This window comes from Emiliania huxleyi, assembly GCF_000372725.1.
Source record: "Emiliania huxleyi CCMP1516 unplaced genomic scaffold EMIHUscaffold_110, whole genome shotgun sequence".
NCBI lineage: Eukaryota > Haptophyta > Isochrysidales > Noelaerhabdaceae > Emiliania > Emiliania huxleyi.
The window spans coordinates 173,057-187,324 of NW_005201791.1; the positions used below are offsets into that span (position 1 = coordinate 173,057).

Consider the following 14,268-nt stretch of genomic DNA (forward strand, 5'->3'; position numbering starts at 1 on the left):
CAAACACGCACACACACACACACACACCGCTCACCCACGCGCACCGGGCCTTGCACCTTTCATGCCGCGGGGCTCTTGTCTTTTGTACGTGGAGTCGCGACCCTTGCCCCACCACCTTGTGTGTGTGTGGAGAGAGAGTCACCTTACCTTCCCTTCGAGTGGGGCTATAGGCGGCGGCGCTGTGCTGTGGCCTGGGAAGCGAGCTCGACCTCCACACGGCGTGCCCGGCCCTGCTGCTCGAAGCCTGCCGCTGGAACGAGCGCGACACCTTCCAGCGACTCGAGTTCGAGGGCGACGCCTTCCTCCAGGAGATCGCCCGAGCTCGCCCGAGATCGCCCGAGATCGCCCGAGATCCCCCGAGATTGGCCGAGCTCGCCCGAGGCGCCCCCACCGCGCGCGTCTCTTCACACCCCTTGCTGTGAACAGGCGGCGGTCTCGCTCGAGCTGGTGGCGCGGTACGAGGGCGACGAGGGCGAGCCGTGCGCGTGAACGGCGCCTCTTCACAGCCTTGAGGGGTGAACAGGTACCCCGAGTGCGACGAGGGCGAGCTGACCCACCTCCGCTCCTGCCTGGTCAAGAACCTGCACCTCTCCCGCCTGCTGACCCGCCGGTTCGGCGCCGCGCTGGCGCGCGAGTTTGTGCGCGACGCAAGCGAGGCGCACCGGAGGGCCATCGAGAGCTTCGTCGCCGGCGTGGACACGACCAGCGGCCTGTCCATGCTGGAGGCGCCCTTGCTCACGCCTCGGGGGCCAACGGCGAGAGTGCGGCGCCTCTTCACGGCGCCAGCTGTGAACAGGTGCTCACGCTCACGCGGGAGGCCGCCGCCGCAGACGCAGCGCCGCCGCCGGCGAGCGCGCCGCGCCACGACAGGAGGGGGCACGACTACCGCAAGCCGCTTGGCGACCAGTACGAGGCGATTGTGGGCTTGGTTCTGACCGCGCTGCATGGCGACGTCGACCGGACGTGGGCCGTTTTCCGGAGAGACTTCTTCCCGCCCGAGGCGGAGGCGGCGGAGGCGGCCGACGCGGCGGAGGCGAGAGCGGAGGTGCGGCGGGAGGTGAGGCGGCAGCAGCAGCAGCAGAGGGAGCAAGCCGCAAAGGCAGAGGTGTGCCTGCAGCGGCTTGCCGTCCTCGCCGCGGCGCCTGCCCCGGCGACGGAAGTGGCAGCGGCGCCGGCAGCGAGGACGGCTGCAGCTTCTGCCGATGCTGACGGCGACGGGTCAGCTGCGGCTGCGGCCGCCACGCCAGCGGCCGCCACGCCAGCCGCCACGCCAGCCGCCACGCCAGCCACGGTGTTTACCACGCGGTCTGCTGACGAGGAGGCCAGCGAGGTGTCTTGCATGGAGGCCGAGGCAGCAGCGGCGCCGCAGCAGCGGGCGGCGCACGGCGGCAAGAGGCCGCTGGAGGGGGAGGCGCACGGCGGCAAGAGGCCGCTGGAGGGGGAGGCGCACGGCGGCAAGAGGCCGCTGGAGGGGGAGGCGCACGGCGGCAAGAGGCCGCTGGAGGGGGAGGCGCACGGCGGCAAGAGGCCGCTGGAGGGGGAGGCGCACGGCGGCAAGAGGCCGCTGGAGGCGGAGGCGGAGCAGCCGCGGCTCTGCAAGCGGTGCAAGCGCGACGTGGCCGCCTGCACCTGCCCCACGCAGACGCAGGTTGCACCGCTGCCGGCACCGCCACCTTGGCCGCTACTTCCGTCGGCGCCGTCGTCGTCGGCGTCCGCCTCCGCGGCGGACCCACAGGCGACCTCGGCGCTGGCGCTGTCGGCTCTGGCGCCTGCGAGCCGCGGCGGCGGCCAGCTAGACGCCCTCGCGCAGATGTTCCCTCAGTGCGACCGTGACGTCCTCGCCTCGCTGCTCGCCACCTGCGGCGGGGGGGTCGACAAGGCACGCTCCCCGGATCGCCATCCCTCTCCCCCTACCCTGGATGCGGACCCAGATTCTCCCCATCTCTCCCCATCTCTCACCATCTCTCCGCATCTCTCCCCATCTCTCCCCACCTCTCCCCATCCATCTCCCCACATCTCCCCACATCTCCCCATCTCTCCCCACATCTCCCCACATCTCCCCACGTCTCCCCACGTGAGACGTCTCCCCGCGCGACCCAAAAGCTGCTCTCGAGGCTCTCGAGGTGTGCGGGGAGAGCTCGCACCGGAACGTTGAAGAAGCGCGTGTAGGCGGCCCAGCAGCTTCTCGAGATGTCGGCCCATGTCTCCTCAGCGCTGCCGCCCAAGGCTTCCCCGGCGCCGTCGCCGGCACCGGAGCCGCCGCCGCCGCCGCCGCCGCCGCCGCCGCCGCCGCCGCCGCCGCTGGCGCTGGCGCACGGGGCGGCCTCGAACCCGGTCGGCGCGTTGGAGAGTCTGCTCCGGCAGGATGGCCTAGTACCATACCTCTCGAGTCTCAAACCCAGTGTGGGTTCAGCGCCGTGGGTGGTGCGGTAGGGGGGCATCGAGCCGTCGCGGTTCTTGCGCGCCGAGGAGTCGCTCGCGTCTCCCTTCTGGTGCGTGGTGCGCGTGGACGGCACGGGCGAGGCGTTGGGGCGGAGCGGCGGCCATAGCAAGAAGAAGGAGGCGAAGAAGGCGGCGTACCACGACGCGCTCTCGAGCACGCGGCTGCGCGAGCTGCTGCAGGAGCGACGCGCCGCGGTGCAGACCTCCCTCTCCACCGCAGGAGCGGCGGGCGGCGCAGTCGAGCATCGACATCCCGCCGACTCTTTCGCCGGTGGCGCCGCCGGCGGCACCACCGCGCTCGCCGCCGCCGGCACCACCGCGCTCGCCGCCGAGGTCCGCAGGGCGGCTCTGCTTGCGGACGTGGAGGGGCTGCGCCAGTTTGCGCTGCGGCTGCCCGTGTGCGACGGCGGGCGGGCGCTTGGCGTGGAGCTGGGGCAGGGGGGGGTGGAGGCTGCGCTGCGCGGCGAGGGGATCTTCGAGGAGCTCGGCGAGGGGGAGGGCGGCATGCAGCGCAAGGTGGCCGCCGTCGCAGGCACGGCTCGGCTCGGCCTCCGCTCCCTCTCCCTCCTCGCGCGCAAGGCGGCGGAGCTCTCGCGCCGCGTACGCCCCTTCCCCCCGCGCCACTCTGCGGGCCGGCTCTTCCTCGGCGCGCTCGAGGCGCTCGCCGACGCGTCGCGCCCGCCGCCGCCCGCGCCAGCGCTGTGTGTTGGCGACTGCGTGCGGCTCGTCTGCCTGACGAGCGCGCACGGGGCCCCTCTCAACGGCAGCGTCGGAGAGGCGGTCGTGATCGCGCGAGATTGCCCGAGATCAGCCGAGAGGGCCCCGAGGGTGTAGGCAGAGTCGGGGAGGTGGTCGAGGCGGCTCGAGACCCCGCCTCGCTGCGAGCGGGGCTGCGCAAGCTCAACTGGGGTGCGCTCAAGGCGGAGGCGGAGGCGGACGGGCTGGCCGAAGCGTCGGTGGACGACGCCGGCAACTCTAGAAGCGGAAGACGGACTCTTGTATTCCACCCAGCGCTCGAGAGGACACGCACTCCGCTGTACTCGGCCGCATTCAACTGTATTCGCGCTCTTCGCATCCCTCGTGTTCACGCGGTGCTCTTCCCCCCCCCGCCGCTCCCCACCACTCCCCTCCCCCTCCTCGCCCACGCCCCTCCTCTCACCGCCGAGTACACTGCATGGTCCTCCCGCCCCGAGGCTGGTCTGTTCAGGTAAACGCACAACCCCGGGCCCCGAAATCGCACAGTGATGACAGTGACATGCAACACGGGGTCCCAGGGAAGGCGAGCAAAAACCTTATCGCGCGCTGTTCAGCACGCAGGCCGCCGACCCAAAGGACGAGCTGATTCGCTTGCTTGTGGCGAGGCGGTCGAGGGTGGGCGTGCGGCTGGCGACGGGGGCGCGCAAGGCCGTCCCGCGCTGCAACCTGCAGCTGCTCTGCCTCGGGCACTGCCACCTGGGAGGCATGAGCGAGCCCGCGAGGCTGCTCGCCGTCTGGCTGCAGATGGCCGGCGGCGACCCGTGCGCGCTGACGCGCTGGCAGTCCAACGGCGTGTTCGACCCGGCGCTGTTTCGGCGCGAGCGCGCGGCGGGCGAGGGAGGGGAGGGAGAAGGGGCGCCGCCGCCCTCCCTGTCGTCGGTGCACGCTGCTGATGCCGCCGGTGCTAGCTTTGGCTCCCACGTCTGGCTGTGAACGGCGTCTCTTCACACCTCTAGCCGTGAACAGGTGGGTGGTGCCGGTGGCGACCGGCAGCTGTGAACAGCGTCTCTTCACACCTCTAGCCGTGAACAGGTGCGGGCTGGTTCACGCTGTGCATGCTCGAGGCGCACGGCTACGTAGCTCAAGACTTGGTCGCGGCTACGCGCCTCCCCGCGTAGCGGTTCAAGACTTGGACCGCTACGCGCCTCCCCGCGTAGCGGTTCAAGACTTGACACGGCCACTGCTGCCCCTCTGACGATTGCACACTTGTCTGTGAGGCCTTTCCCGGAGAACGCTCCCACCACCGCCTCGTGTGCAATGCCCCGTGTGTGTGCTCCGCGAGTGCGTGTGCCCCGTCGTCCGTGCTAGGGACGTGTGTGTACCGCTGACTGACTGGCAGGTCACGGCCACGCATGTGCGCCCAATCAGGCGCACGGCTACGAGCTCCCCCTCGGCCTGCTCGCCACATACGCCAGGCTGCGCAGGGAGGTCGGGCCGGAGGGGCGCGGGCTCGACAGCTACGCGGAGCGGCTCGATCTGCTGCGGTCCGCGAGATTGCCCGAGATTGCCCGAGATTGCCCGAGATTGCCCGAGATGGCCCGAGATGGCCCGAGATTGCCCGAGGTTGCCCGAGATGGCCCGAGATTGCCCGAGATTGCCCGAGATGGCCCGAGATTGCCCGAGGTTGCCCGAGATTGCCCGAGATTGCCCGAGATTGCCCGAGGTCTGCCGCGGCCCACGGGTGCGCCAGGCAGGTGCTGCCTCGACACGCTCCACCATGCATCCACAGCCGCCGTTGAGAATCGTCTAGGTCCGCCGTGCGCGGAGGTGCCCGCCCTCGAGCTGTGAACAGCGTCTCTTCACGCCTCTAGCCGTGAACAGGTCCGCCGTGCGCGAGGTGCCCGCCCTCGAGCTGTGAACAGCGTCTCTTCACGCCTCTAGCCGTGAACAGGTCCGCCGTGCGCGAGGTGCCCGCCCTCGAGCTGTGAACAGCGTCTCTTCACGCCTCTAGCCGTGAACAGGTCCGCCGTGCGCGAGGTGCCCGCCCTCGAGCTGTGAACAGCGTCTCTTCACGCCTCTAGCCGTGAACAGGTCCGCCGTGCGCGAGGTGCCCGCCCTCGAGCTGTGAACAGCGTCTCTTCACGCCTCTAGCCGTGAACAGGTCCGCCGTGCGCGAGGTGCCCGCCCTCGAGCTGTGAACAGCGTCTCTTCACGCCTCTAGCCGTGAACAGGTCCGCCGTGCGCGAGGTGCCCGCCCTCGAGCTGTGAACAGCGTCTCTTCACGCCTCTAGCCGTGAACAGGTCCGCCGTGCGCGAGGTGCCCGCCCTCGAGCTGTGCGGCGCGCACGACGACCGCGTGCGGCGGCGTGTCGACCTGCACGACTCGCCCCCGCCGTCGGCGCACCTCGCTGCCGGTGGCGACGGCGACGCAGCCTCCCGCCCCACGGCCCACGCGCGCGCGTTTCTTTTTTACCGCCGGATGTCTGGTTTCTCTAGCCGACAGCCCGTACAGCCCGGGTGCTGACGACGACGACGACGAGTGCGCTGACGGCGACACCGAGCCGGCCGGCGGCTGGGGCGGCGCCGAGGGCGGTGGCGAGGCTGGGGGCTTGGGAGCGGCGGAGGAGGAGGCTGCCTCCGCCGCCACCTTCGAGGCGATGCTGCTCCCGTGGGCGGCGGAGGAGGCTCCACGTGTCGTGGCGCTGCCGCGGCGGATCGACTACCTCAACGTGATAAGCGAGGCGCTCGGAGGGGGCGGCGCGCTCGGCGTGCACGCGCGCTGCGAGGGGCAGGCGGACCTCGGTGTGGCCTCGCGCCCAACGGCGTCTGTTCACACCTCCGAGCCCTGCCACTGCTGTGAACAGGTGACGCGCCAGCCCATCCTCTACTTTCTCGTCGGGCCGCGCCTCGCCGGCCGGCGCAACGAGCTCGCCTCGCGCGTCGCTGGCCTCGAGGTGTGCGGCGACGCGCTGCTCGCCGACGCTAGGGTGGTGCGCGCCGAGGCCGCGCGCCGCGGCGCCGGAGGCGGCGTCGGAGGTGGCGTTGGAGGCAGGGCGCAGCTGTCCCTCCGCTGCGGCGGCGCGGCGCTCTACGAGTCCTTCCTCGCCCAGCATGGGGCGGGGCTGCTCGGCTTTGTCGTCGGCTGCACGGGCGCGCCGCTGCTCGGGCAGTGGGCCTTGCCTCGCTTCGAGGCGTGGCCGAGCGAGCGGCCGCCGCAGACTGTGCTGCAGGAGTACCTCGAGCGGCGCGGCTGCTGGTGCAGAGTGCTCTCCGAGCGCGCGTAGTAGTCAACTATGAGTCACTAAGAGCGAATCACTAATCAGGTGCAAAGTGCTCTCCGAGCCCGCGTCCCTGCCCGCCGAGCCGGGCCAGCCCCCTCCCGACTTCTTCGTCGGCCGGTTGGCGACCGACGCGACGCAGGCGGGCCTGGACAACCTCGGGCCATCTCGGGCCACCTCGGGCCACCTCGGGCCATCTCGGGCCATCTCGGGCCACCTCGGGCCACTTCGGGCCACCTCGGGCCACCTCGGGCCACTTCGGGCAGCCTCGGGCCACCTCGGGTCACCTCGGGCCAGCTCGGGCCACCTCGGGCCACCTCGGGCCACCTGGCCACCTCGGGCCACCTCGGGCCACCTCGGGCCATCTCGGGCCATCTCGGGCCACCTCGGGCAGCCTCGGACCATCATCTCGCGTGCGCGTCGCAGGCGGGCGTGTTTGTCGGCACGGCGCTGCCGCAGGGCGCGTGGGCGGGGGAGGGCGGCGTGGTTGAGCTGCGGGGCCCTCCGTGCCGCAGCAAGCGCGAGGCGGAGAGGAGCGTCGCGTACGCGCTGCTGCAGGCCGCGCTGCCGCAAGCGGCAGATTCGCCACCGCCGCCGCTGCTCGTCGAGTCGGTGACGCTTCTCACCGCTGACGGCGGCGGCGGCGGCGGCGGCGGCGGCGGCGGCGGCGGCGGCGTAGGCGGCGGCGGCGTAGGCGGCGGCGGTGGCGTAGGCGGCGGCGTGGCGCTCGAGGCGGGAGGCAGCGTCGAGGTGTCCTACACGCTGCAGCTCGAGCCGGACGGCAGCGGCGGCGTCGGCGCGACCCTGGAGGTGCAGCGGCGGCTCTGCGTCCTGCTTGGCGGCGGACTCCTCCACCCAGAGGTGGAGGGGCTTCTCGCGGATCTGGGGGCGGCGTGGGCAGCGCGCGCCGCCCCCGCCGGCCCGGAGTCTGCCGCTGGCAGCGGCGAGGCGGCCCTGCATGTCGAGGCGGCTTTGCGTGTGGTCTACCGCGGGAAGCGGCGGCGGTGCAGGCTGTGGCTGCAGCTGCACTCGGCGACAGCGGCGGAGGAGTTTGAGTGCGTCGCGGCGCGCGACGGCGGGCCATCGCTGGGCGCCCTGCGGATAAACTACGTGTGCGAGCTGCTGCGCCAGCTGAGCCCGGCCAGCTTGTGCGACGTGGGCTGCGGCGAGGGGCGGGCCGGCACTGCAGCCCTCGTGGGTGGCGTCTCTTCACAGCTCGAGCCGTGAACAGGCGAGGGGCGGCTGATATGCAGCTTGCTGCGCGGAGGCGGCGCGCCGTCGCTGCGGCGGGTCGTCGCCAACGACGTCAGCGCGCGCGCGCTGCGTCGCTGCGGCGAGAAGGCGCGCCCCGAGGTGGCCGCGCCGTGCAGGCAGCGCCTCTTCACGCTTCCGGCTGTGAGCAGGTGCGCGCGGCGCTGGCGGCGCGCGCAGGCGGCGGCGCGCCGTCGGCGGAGCTGGAGTTCGAGTTGCTCTGCTCCCCAGTCTCTGAGCTGCGGCTGGCAGCAGGCTGCGATGTCCTGACGCTGGTCGAGGTCGTGGAGCACCTCGACCCTCCCGAGCTGCAGCGGCTGGGCGCAGTTCTGCTCGGCCGGTGCCTAATCACTCATTCATGGTGAGTCCTCAGCAAGTAGCCATAAAATAGGCGCGGCGCTGCTCGGCCGGTGCACATGCACATGTCCGGGACACGTCCGAGCCATGTCCGAGACATGTCGCATAGGCGCGGCGCTGCTCGGCCGGTGCGCGCCGCGCGCCCTCATCGTCACCACGCCAAACAAGGAGCACTCGCACCGCCCACCCACCCGCACACGCGCACCGGGCCTTGCACTTTCAATCCACGCGCGCCGGGCCTTGCACTTTGAATGCCGTGTGCGGCTCCTGTCGCTCACGGGGAGTCGCGAGGGTCGGTTCGGCCCTTGCCCCACCACCCTCGTTGTGTGTGTGGAGGAGCGTACCTCACACCTTACCTTAGGAGCACAACCTCATATCTCCCCATATCTCCTCATCTCGGTGGGGGAGATACCTTAGGAGTACAACCTCAACCTGATGGTCACATGCTCGGAGGAGGCGCGCGGAGGCGCCGTTTGCCGCTCTCTCCCCCTATCTCCCCCTATCTCCCCCTATCTCCCCCTATCTCCCCCTATCTCCCCCTATCTCCGCCTATCTCCCCATACCTCCCCATATCTCCCCATATCTCCCCATACCTCCCCATACCTCCCCATACCTCCCCATACCTCCCCATATCTCCCCATATCTCCCTATATCTCCCCATGGAGGCGCCGCGTGCCGCGGCCGCGGCGGCGCAGGGCTGACGCTGGACGAGGTGCGGGCGCGGAGCAGGCGCGGCCAGCTCTGCAAGGGCTGCTGCACGTACACGTCTCTGCTCAGCGGCGCTCCTCCGCCGCCGCACGCGCACTACCCGCTGCGCAACAAGGCGAGACTGCCCGAGACTGCCCGAGATTGCCCGAGATTGCCCGAGATTGCTCACCACCCGCCGCGCAACAAGGAGCGCGGACGAGCCGAGATGAGCCCAGAGTAGCACTCACCGCCGCCGCCTCGAGTGGACGCGCCGTGCTTGATTGCCGAGTGGACCATGGCTCATACGTTACAGGACCACCGCTTCGAGTGGACGCGCGCCGAGTTCCGCGCGTGGGCGGAGGGGCTCGCCGCCGAGCACGGCTACTCCGTCCGCTTCGACGGCGTCGGCGGCGGCGCGTGGGACGAGGAGCGGCAGCCTGGCGCGCCCTGCCACGGGCCGGGGCCCTCCTCGCAGGTCGCCATCTTTGAGCGGCCCGCGGGGCTGCGAGAGCAGATGTGAGAGGGAGAGGGCGTGGGAGCTGGGAGAGAGGCGGCTCGTACGTAAAGCCGTACCGCCAGAACACGGGTTTTTCGCTTTACTTGTTTGTTGTAACTCTGTCTCTGACCGAGGTGGGCTTTCGGCTCCATTCGCACAGCGGTGCCCCACGCGGCGCGTAGGGCGAGGATGAGGCGTCGAAGCGTGTACTTGTGTCTGGTGTTGTGGCCCTGCTGCGGTACGTTGACAGCAGCGTCGCCATACTCGTCGTGGGTCTTCCCATTCCGAGTCTTCTTGCCCGCCGCCGCGGCCTGGCAGGCCACGTCGAGGGGGAGACCCAGGCGGCGCTGCACCGAAAGAGACGCATCTCCATTCGCATATCATCCCGCATGGGGATGGCGTTGAGGAAGGCGCCGGCGCCATCCTGGCTCACCGCCACGAAGCGGACTGCCTCCCGCCAAGCTGCATGCTTCGCCCGCTCCCTGCCCTTGGCCTGCGCCTTGCCCTTCTTGCCGCGAGGAGCAGACCGCGATCCCGCGGAGCCCTCCTTGGCGAGCTCCACGGCGAGGTCGCGCCAGTTCCTGTTGTGGACCACCGTCGTGAAGCGCCGCTGCGCCTGGTGTAGGAACTCGTGCTTGGACGTGAACTCGGCGAGGGGCAGCATCTCCTTGGCCTCGACGAGAGTATGCGGCCGGAAGCGCGAGAGCGAGCGCGCGCCACCCTTGTAGCCGGCTCCGGCGGCCGCGCGGAGGCGCGCAGCTTCTCGCCCTCGTCGGGCTCGTCCCACGGCTCCACCTCGACTTCCGGGGGCCTGCCTGTCGTACCGCCAGCCCATCTTGACGGGCAGGCGCGCCTGCTTGCGCGCGCGCTCCCAGCGTGTGCCGGCGGCGCCGACCCGCGCCCCGCCGACGAGCTTGTATAGCGCCGTGTCAATCAGCTCGTCGTGCCTCTCCGCTGCCGGGAGGGTGACCGACGGCGGCATGGCGCGAAGGAAGAAGGTGAGCGTCGTGTTGCTGCAGAAGCGCAGCAGGACCTGCATCACCTGCTGCGCCGTGTGGATCTCCTTCGTGTCAAAACCAAAAGACATTAACAACGAAGGCGTGAGTGAGTGAGTATTCTTGATACGAAACCACGACGACACACACCAGTCGACTCGCATCGGTTGCCTCCATGAACGGCGGAGCTATTCTCGCGCCCACACCACACCTGGCTCCAACGTGGACACGCCCATAGCTGGGGACACTACTAGGTCACGCATGGCATCAGAAGTTTTATCTCTGGGCCCCGAAAGGCATCTCTAGCAGTGTCGTTACGCATGCGCCCTCCCCTCCTGGGCGCATGCGCCTCACGTCTCGCCAGAGCATAAGCCCTTGGCGTGCCACGAGACGAGTTTTTCGCCATGCAGCGAGCAGCAAGCCGCCCGCCGCAAACAGCCGGAGGCCTCGCCGCGGCACTGGCTGCGCCGCGGTCCCGCACCCGTCGACGCAGCTCCCCCCGCGGAAGACCGCGCGTAGCGACGCCTTGACGATCGAGATGAGCGTGCCTGAAGCTCGCCCACCTACTGCCCCTGAGAGTTGGTTACGAGTGGGATCAGCTCCCCCCCTTGGGATCGAAGCCGCCACAACCTCACACCCAACATCCCAGGCGGGATCAGAAGGGGACTCCACACCGGACACCGCCCGGGCACAGCCCCTACCCGTCGGATTGCACAGGGCCCCCTCGGAGCAGCCCACACACAATCACACATCGGCAGAATTAGTGCCTGAGTCAGGCAGACAGCACAAACAAGGAGAGGAGAGGAGAGAGAGAGAGAGGAGAGGGGAGAGGGTGAGGGTGTGAGCACACGTGTGGAGCAGGGAGGGTGTCTGTGGTGGGTTGTAGTCATACTACGTGGTTAGAACCACGCGCCCCTCAGGAGCTAAGGTAGAGCTGAGCGTACAAGACGCCTCGGTGCCTCCCACCGGCGTGAAGACCATCCGGATCTATCGGGTTCGCCCTCCGGACGGACCCGTCCCCGCGATGGCCCACGGTCCTCCGTCGCCAGGTCGAACCCCCTGCCTCCCAGTTGACCCCCAGTCCTCGTAGTCGACCATTAAATAAACTCAAAGGTCCACCACAGCCTCCAGCCTCCACCTCCACCCGCGAGCCGCCACCGCTGCCGCCCGCACACACACACAACGAAGGCGCTCTCAAAAACATTTCAAAAAGAAATGGTAGCCGTCACTTTCCTGCCTCGAAAGGGCGGGGCTGTCCCGGAAAGTGAGAGACGCCGGGCAGCGTGGCGCACAACTGAACCCTCCCATACGTGTTCGTGGCTCCTCCTTCGCTGTCCCTTCTCCTCATCTCTTTCCCGCCTGGGCGGGGCAGTGGGCGGGCGCGCGGTGCGGCGTGGCGTGTGCGTGTGTGCGACTGCAACGAAGGACCGCTAGCGAGGGACCATTGGGTTTGTACTATTAACAACGAGGTAGGTAGGTAGAAAGGTGAAGAACAGCGAAGGCGCTCTCAAAAAGAATATAAACAAAAGAACTCTCTCTCACAGCACACAGGCTCGACACAGGTGCGAACTGGCGCGTGCTAGTACTATCACCGGCACACAAAAGAATTCTTAGGATACAAGCCTCTCTCACAGCGAGAGAGAGAGAGAATTCTTGATACGAAACCACGACGACACACACCAGTCGACTCGCATCGGTTGCCTCCATGAACGGCGGAGCTATTCTCGCGTCCACACCACACCTGGCTCCAACGTGGACACGCCCATAGCTGGGGACACTACTAGGTCACGCATGGCATCAGAAGTTTTATCTCTGGGCCCCGAAAGGCATCTCTAGCAGCGTCGTTACGCATGCGCCCTCCCCTCCTGGGCGCATACGCCTCACGTCTCGACAGAGCATAAGCCCTTGGTGTGCCACGAGACGAGTTTTTCGCCATCGCCGCGAGCAGCAAGCCGCCCGCCGCAAACAGCCGGAGGCATCGCCGCAGCACTGTCTGCGCTGCGCTCCCGCACCCGTCGACGAAGCTCCCCCCGCGGAAGACCGCGCGTAGCGACGCCTTGTCGTTCGAGATGAGCGCGCTCGAAGCCCGCCCACCTACTGCCCCTGAGAGTTGGTTACCGAGTGGGATCAGCTCCCCCCCTTGGGATCGAAGCTTCCACGACCTCGCACCCAACACCACAGGCGGGATCAGAGAGAGACTCCGCACCGGACACCGCCCGGGCACAGACCCCCTACCCGTCGGACAATGCCTGGACCCCTCACAGAGCGGCCCACACACAGATCACGCATCGGCAGATTTCACGCCTGGATCAGGCGTAGACAGCACACACTGGTCACAGTTGCATAGCCCTGCCGGGGGGGACGAGTTCGCAAGGTTAATATTGAAGAATACAAAGTGGTGACAACCACTGAGTTCTCAGTGGACGACGAGCGTCGACTGAACAGAAGAGCGTCCCCGCGACGTCTCTCTCTCTCTCTCTCTCTCTCTCTCTCTCTCTCTCTCTCTCACAGCACACTGGCGACAAGGGCGCGGACACAAAAGAAATCGCTCCGCGTTGGGGGTGCACTCACACCAAAGACGGGCTGCCTGGGGTGTCTCCGCCCACCTTTGCCAGCGGAGGCCATGGAGCCCGCCGAGCCCAACACGGCGACGCCAGAGAAGAGCACAAAGCGCCGAGCAAAGCGGGCCGACAATAAGATTGACACATGGTTCAAGGCGTGCGCCGCGATACGTGCAGAGCAAGCACTTGCTTCCCACTCGCCACCTGCCCGTACTCCCCCCTCTCACCACGGGTATTCCAAACCCACAAAAGCCTCCTATTGCTGCCGGCGCGTCGAGTGCTTCCGCACGCCGCCAACCTGCCACCGCCTCCCATTCCCCGCCGCCATCACCGTCCCACCACCGCCATCGCCACTGCTGCCGGCCGCCACCATTGCCACCACCGCCACCGCCGTCGCCCCTGACGCAAGGGCTCTCGCGTCGACAAGTACTTCAAGGTCACCGAGCGCGGCTCCAACTTTACCACCGAGTTCATCGCCGGTTGCACGACCTTCCTGACTGCCTGCTACATCATGGCGGTACCTCTCCCCACGCCTCTCCACGCCTCTCCTGCCACCCCTCCCCACGCCAGGGCACACACGACATCCAAACGACCAACCACAACAGCAAGCGCACCCGCCACATATGACACGTCTGAAGGCTGCAGAAAAGGGCGGGGAGCCCGCCGCCTCGAGTACCCCCACCTCTCCTAGCGAGGTGCCCGTGTGTGCCTACCGTGTGTGTGCCTACCGCGTGTGTGCCTTCTCAGGTGAACCCCAACATCCTGTCCGTGACGGGGCTCAACTACGAGGGCCTCGTCTTCGCGACCGCCATGTCCTCCTGTGTTGCCACGCTGATCATGGGTCCGTGTCTGAACAGCTATGCCCCCAGGGAAGGGGGGGGGGGCGGTGTGAGGGTGATGCCCACACCGAAGCCGAGCGCTGCATATGCGTGGCCGCTGCCCAACCACCTCGCGGCGCGTGGAGAAGCGAACCTCCCCTCCCCCGTCCCTCACCGTAGGCTTGTGGGCCAACCTCCCCTTCGGGCTCTGGCCGGGGATGGGCATGAACGCCTACTTCGCCTACACGATCGTCGGCTTCAAGGGCACCCTCACGCCCGTCAAAAAGGCGAGAAGCCCCCGGAGAAGCCTCCCCCCCCCCCCCCTCTGCCGTTCTCATAGTGGACGGTGTCCCTAGCGGTGTCCGTTTCATTCATCTCTCTCTCTCTCCTTTCACCGCAGGTGATGTTCGCCGTGCTGATCGAGGGCGTCGTCTTCATGGCCACACATCCGCGCTCGCGTTGTCGCGCCGCTGCCGGGGGCTGACTGACGTTGACCTGGCTGCCGGTTCCTCACACAGGTCGCGCGCCCGACCCTTGCGCCGCTTCACGCCCGCAGCCAGTCGCTGACTACGGAGGCGTGTCGATCCTCGGCAGGTGATGTCCGCGCTCGACGTGCGCCGGTACATCATGAAGACCTTCCCGCGCTGGCTGATGTCGGCGACGATGGCGGGCATCGGCCTCTTCCTT

At 68.6% G+C, this 14,268-nt stretch overlaps 1 protein-coding gene across 1 annotated transcript; it reads left to right on the forward strand.

The window, feature by feature from the left end:
* Positions 1 to 7,515: 7,515 nt before the first annotated feature.
* Positions 7,516 to 9,339, forward strand: EMIHUDRAFT_439851 (hypothetical protein). The gene is made up of 7 exons (XM_005791720.1): positions 7,516 to 7,581; positions 7,648 to 7,757; positions 7,820 to 7,988; positions 8,134 to 8,192; positions 8,442 to 8,490; positions 8,690 to 8,847; positions 9,025 to 9,339. Exons 5-7 carry the CDS (start codon positions 8,460 to 8,462, stop codon positions 9,229 to 9,231), a joined length of 396 nt encoding a protein of 131 aa, XP_005791777.1. The 5' UTR covers positions 7,516 to 7,581; positions 7,648 to 7,757; positions 7,820 to 7,988; positions 8,134 to 8,192; positions 8,442 to 8,459; the 3' UTR covers positions 9,232 to 9,339.
* Positions 9,340 to 14,268: the final 4,929 nt, after the last annotated feature.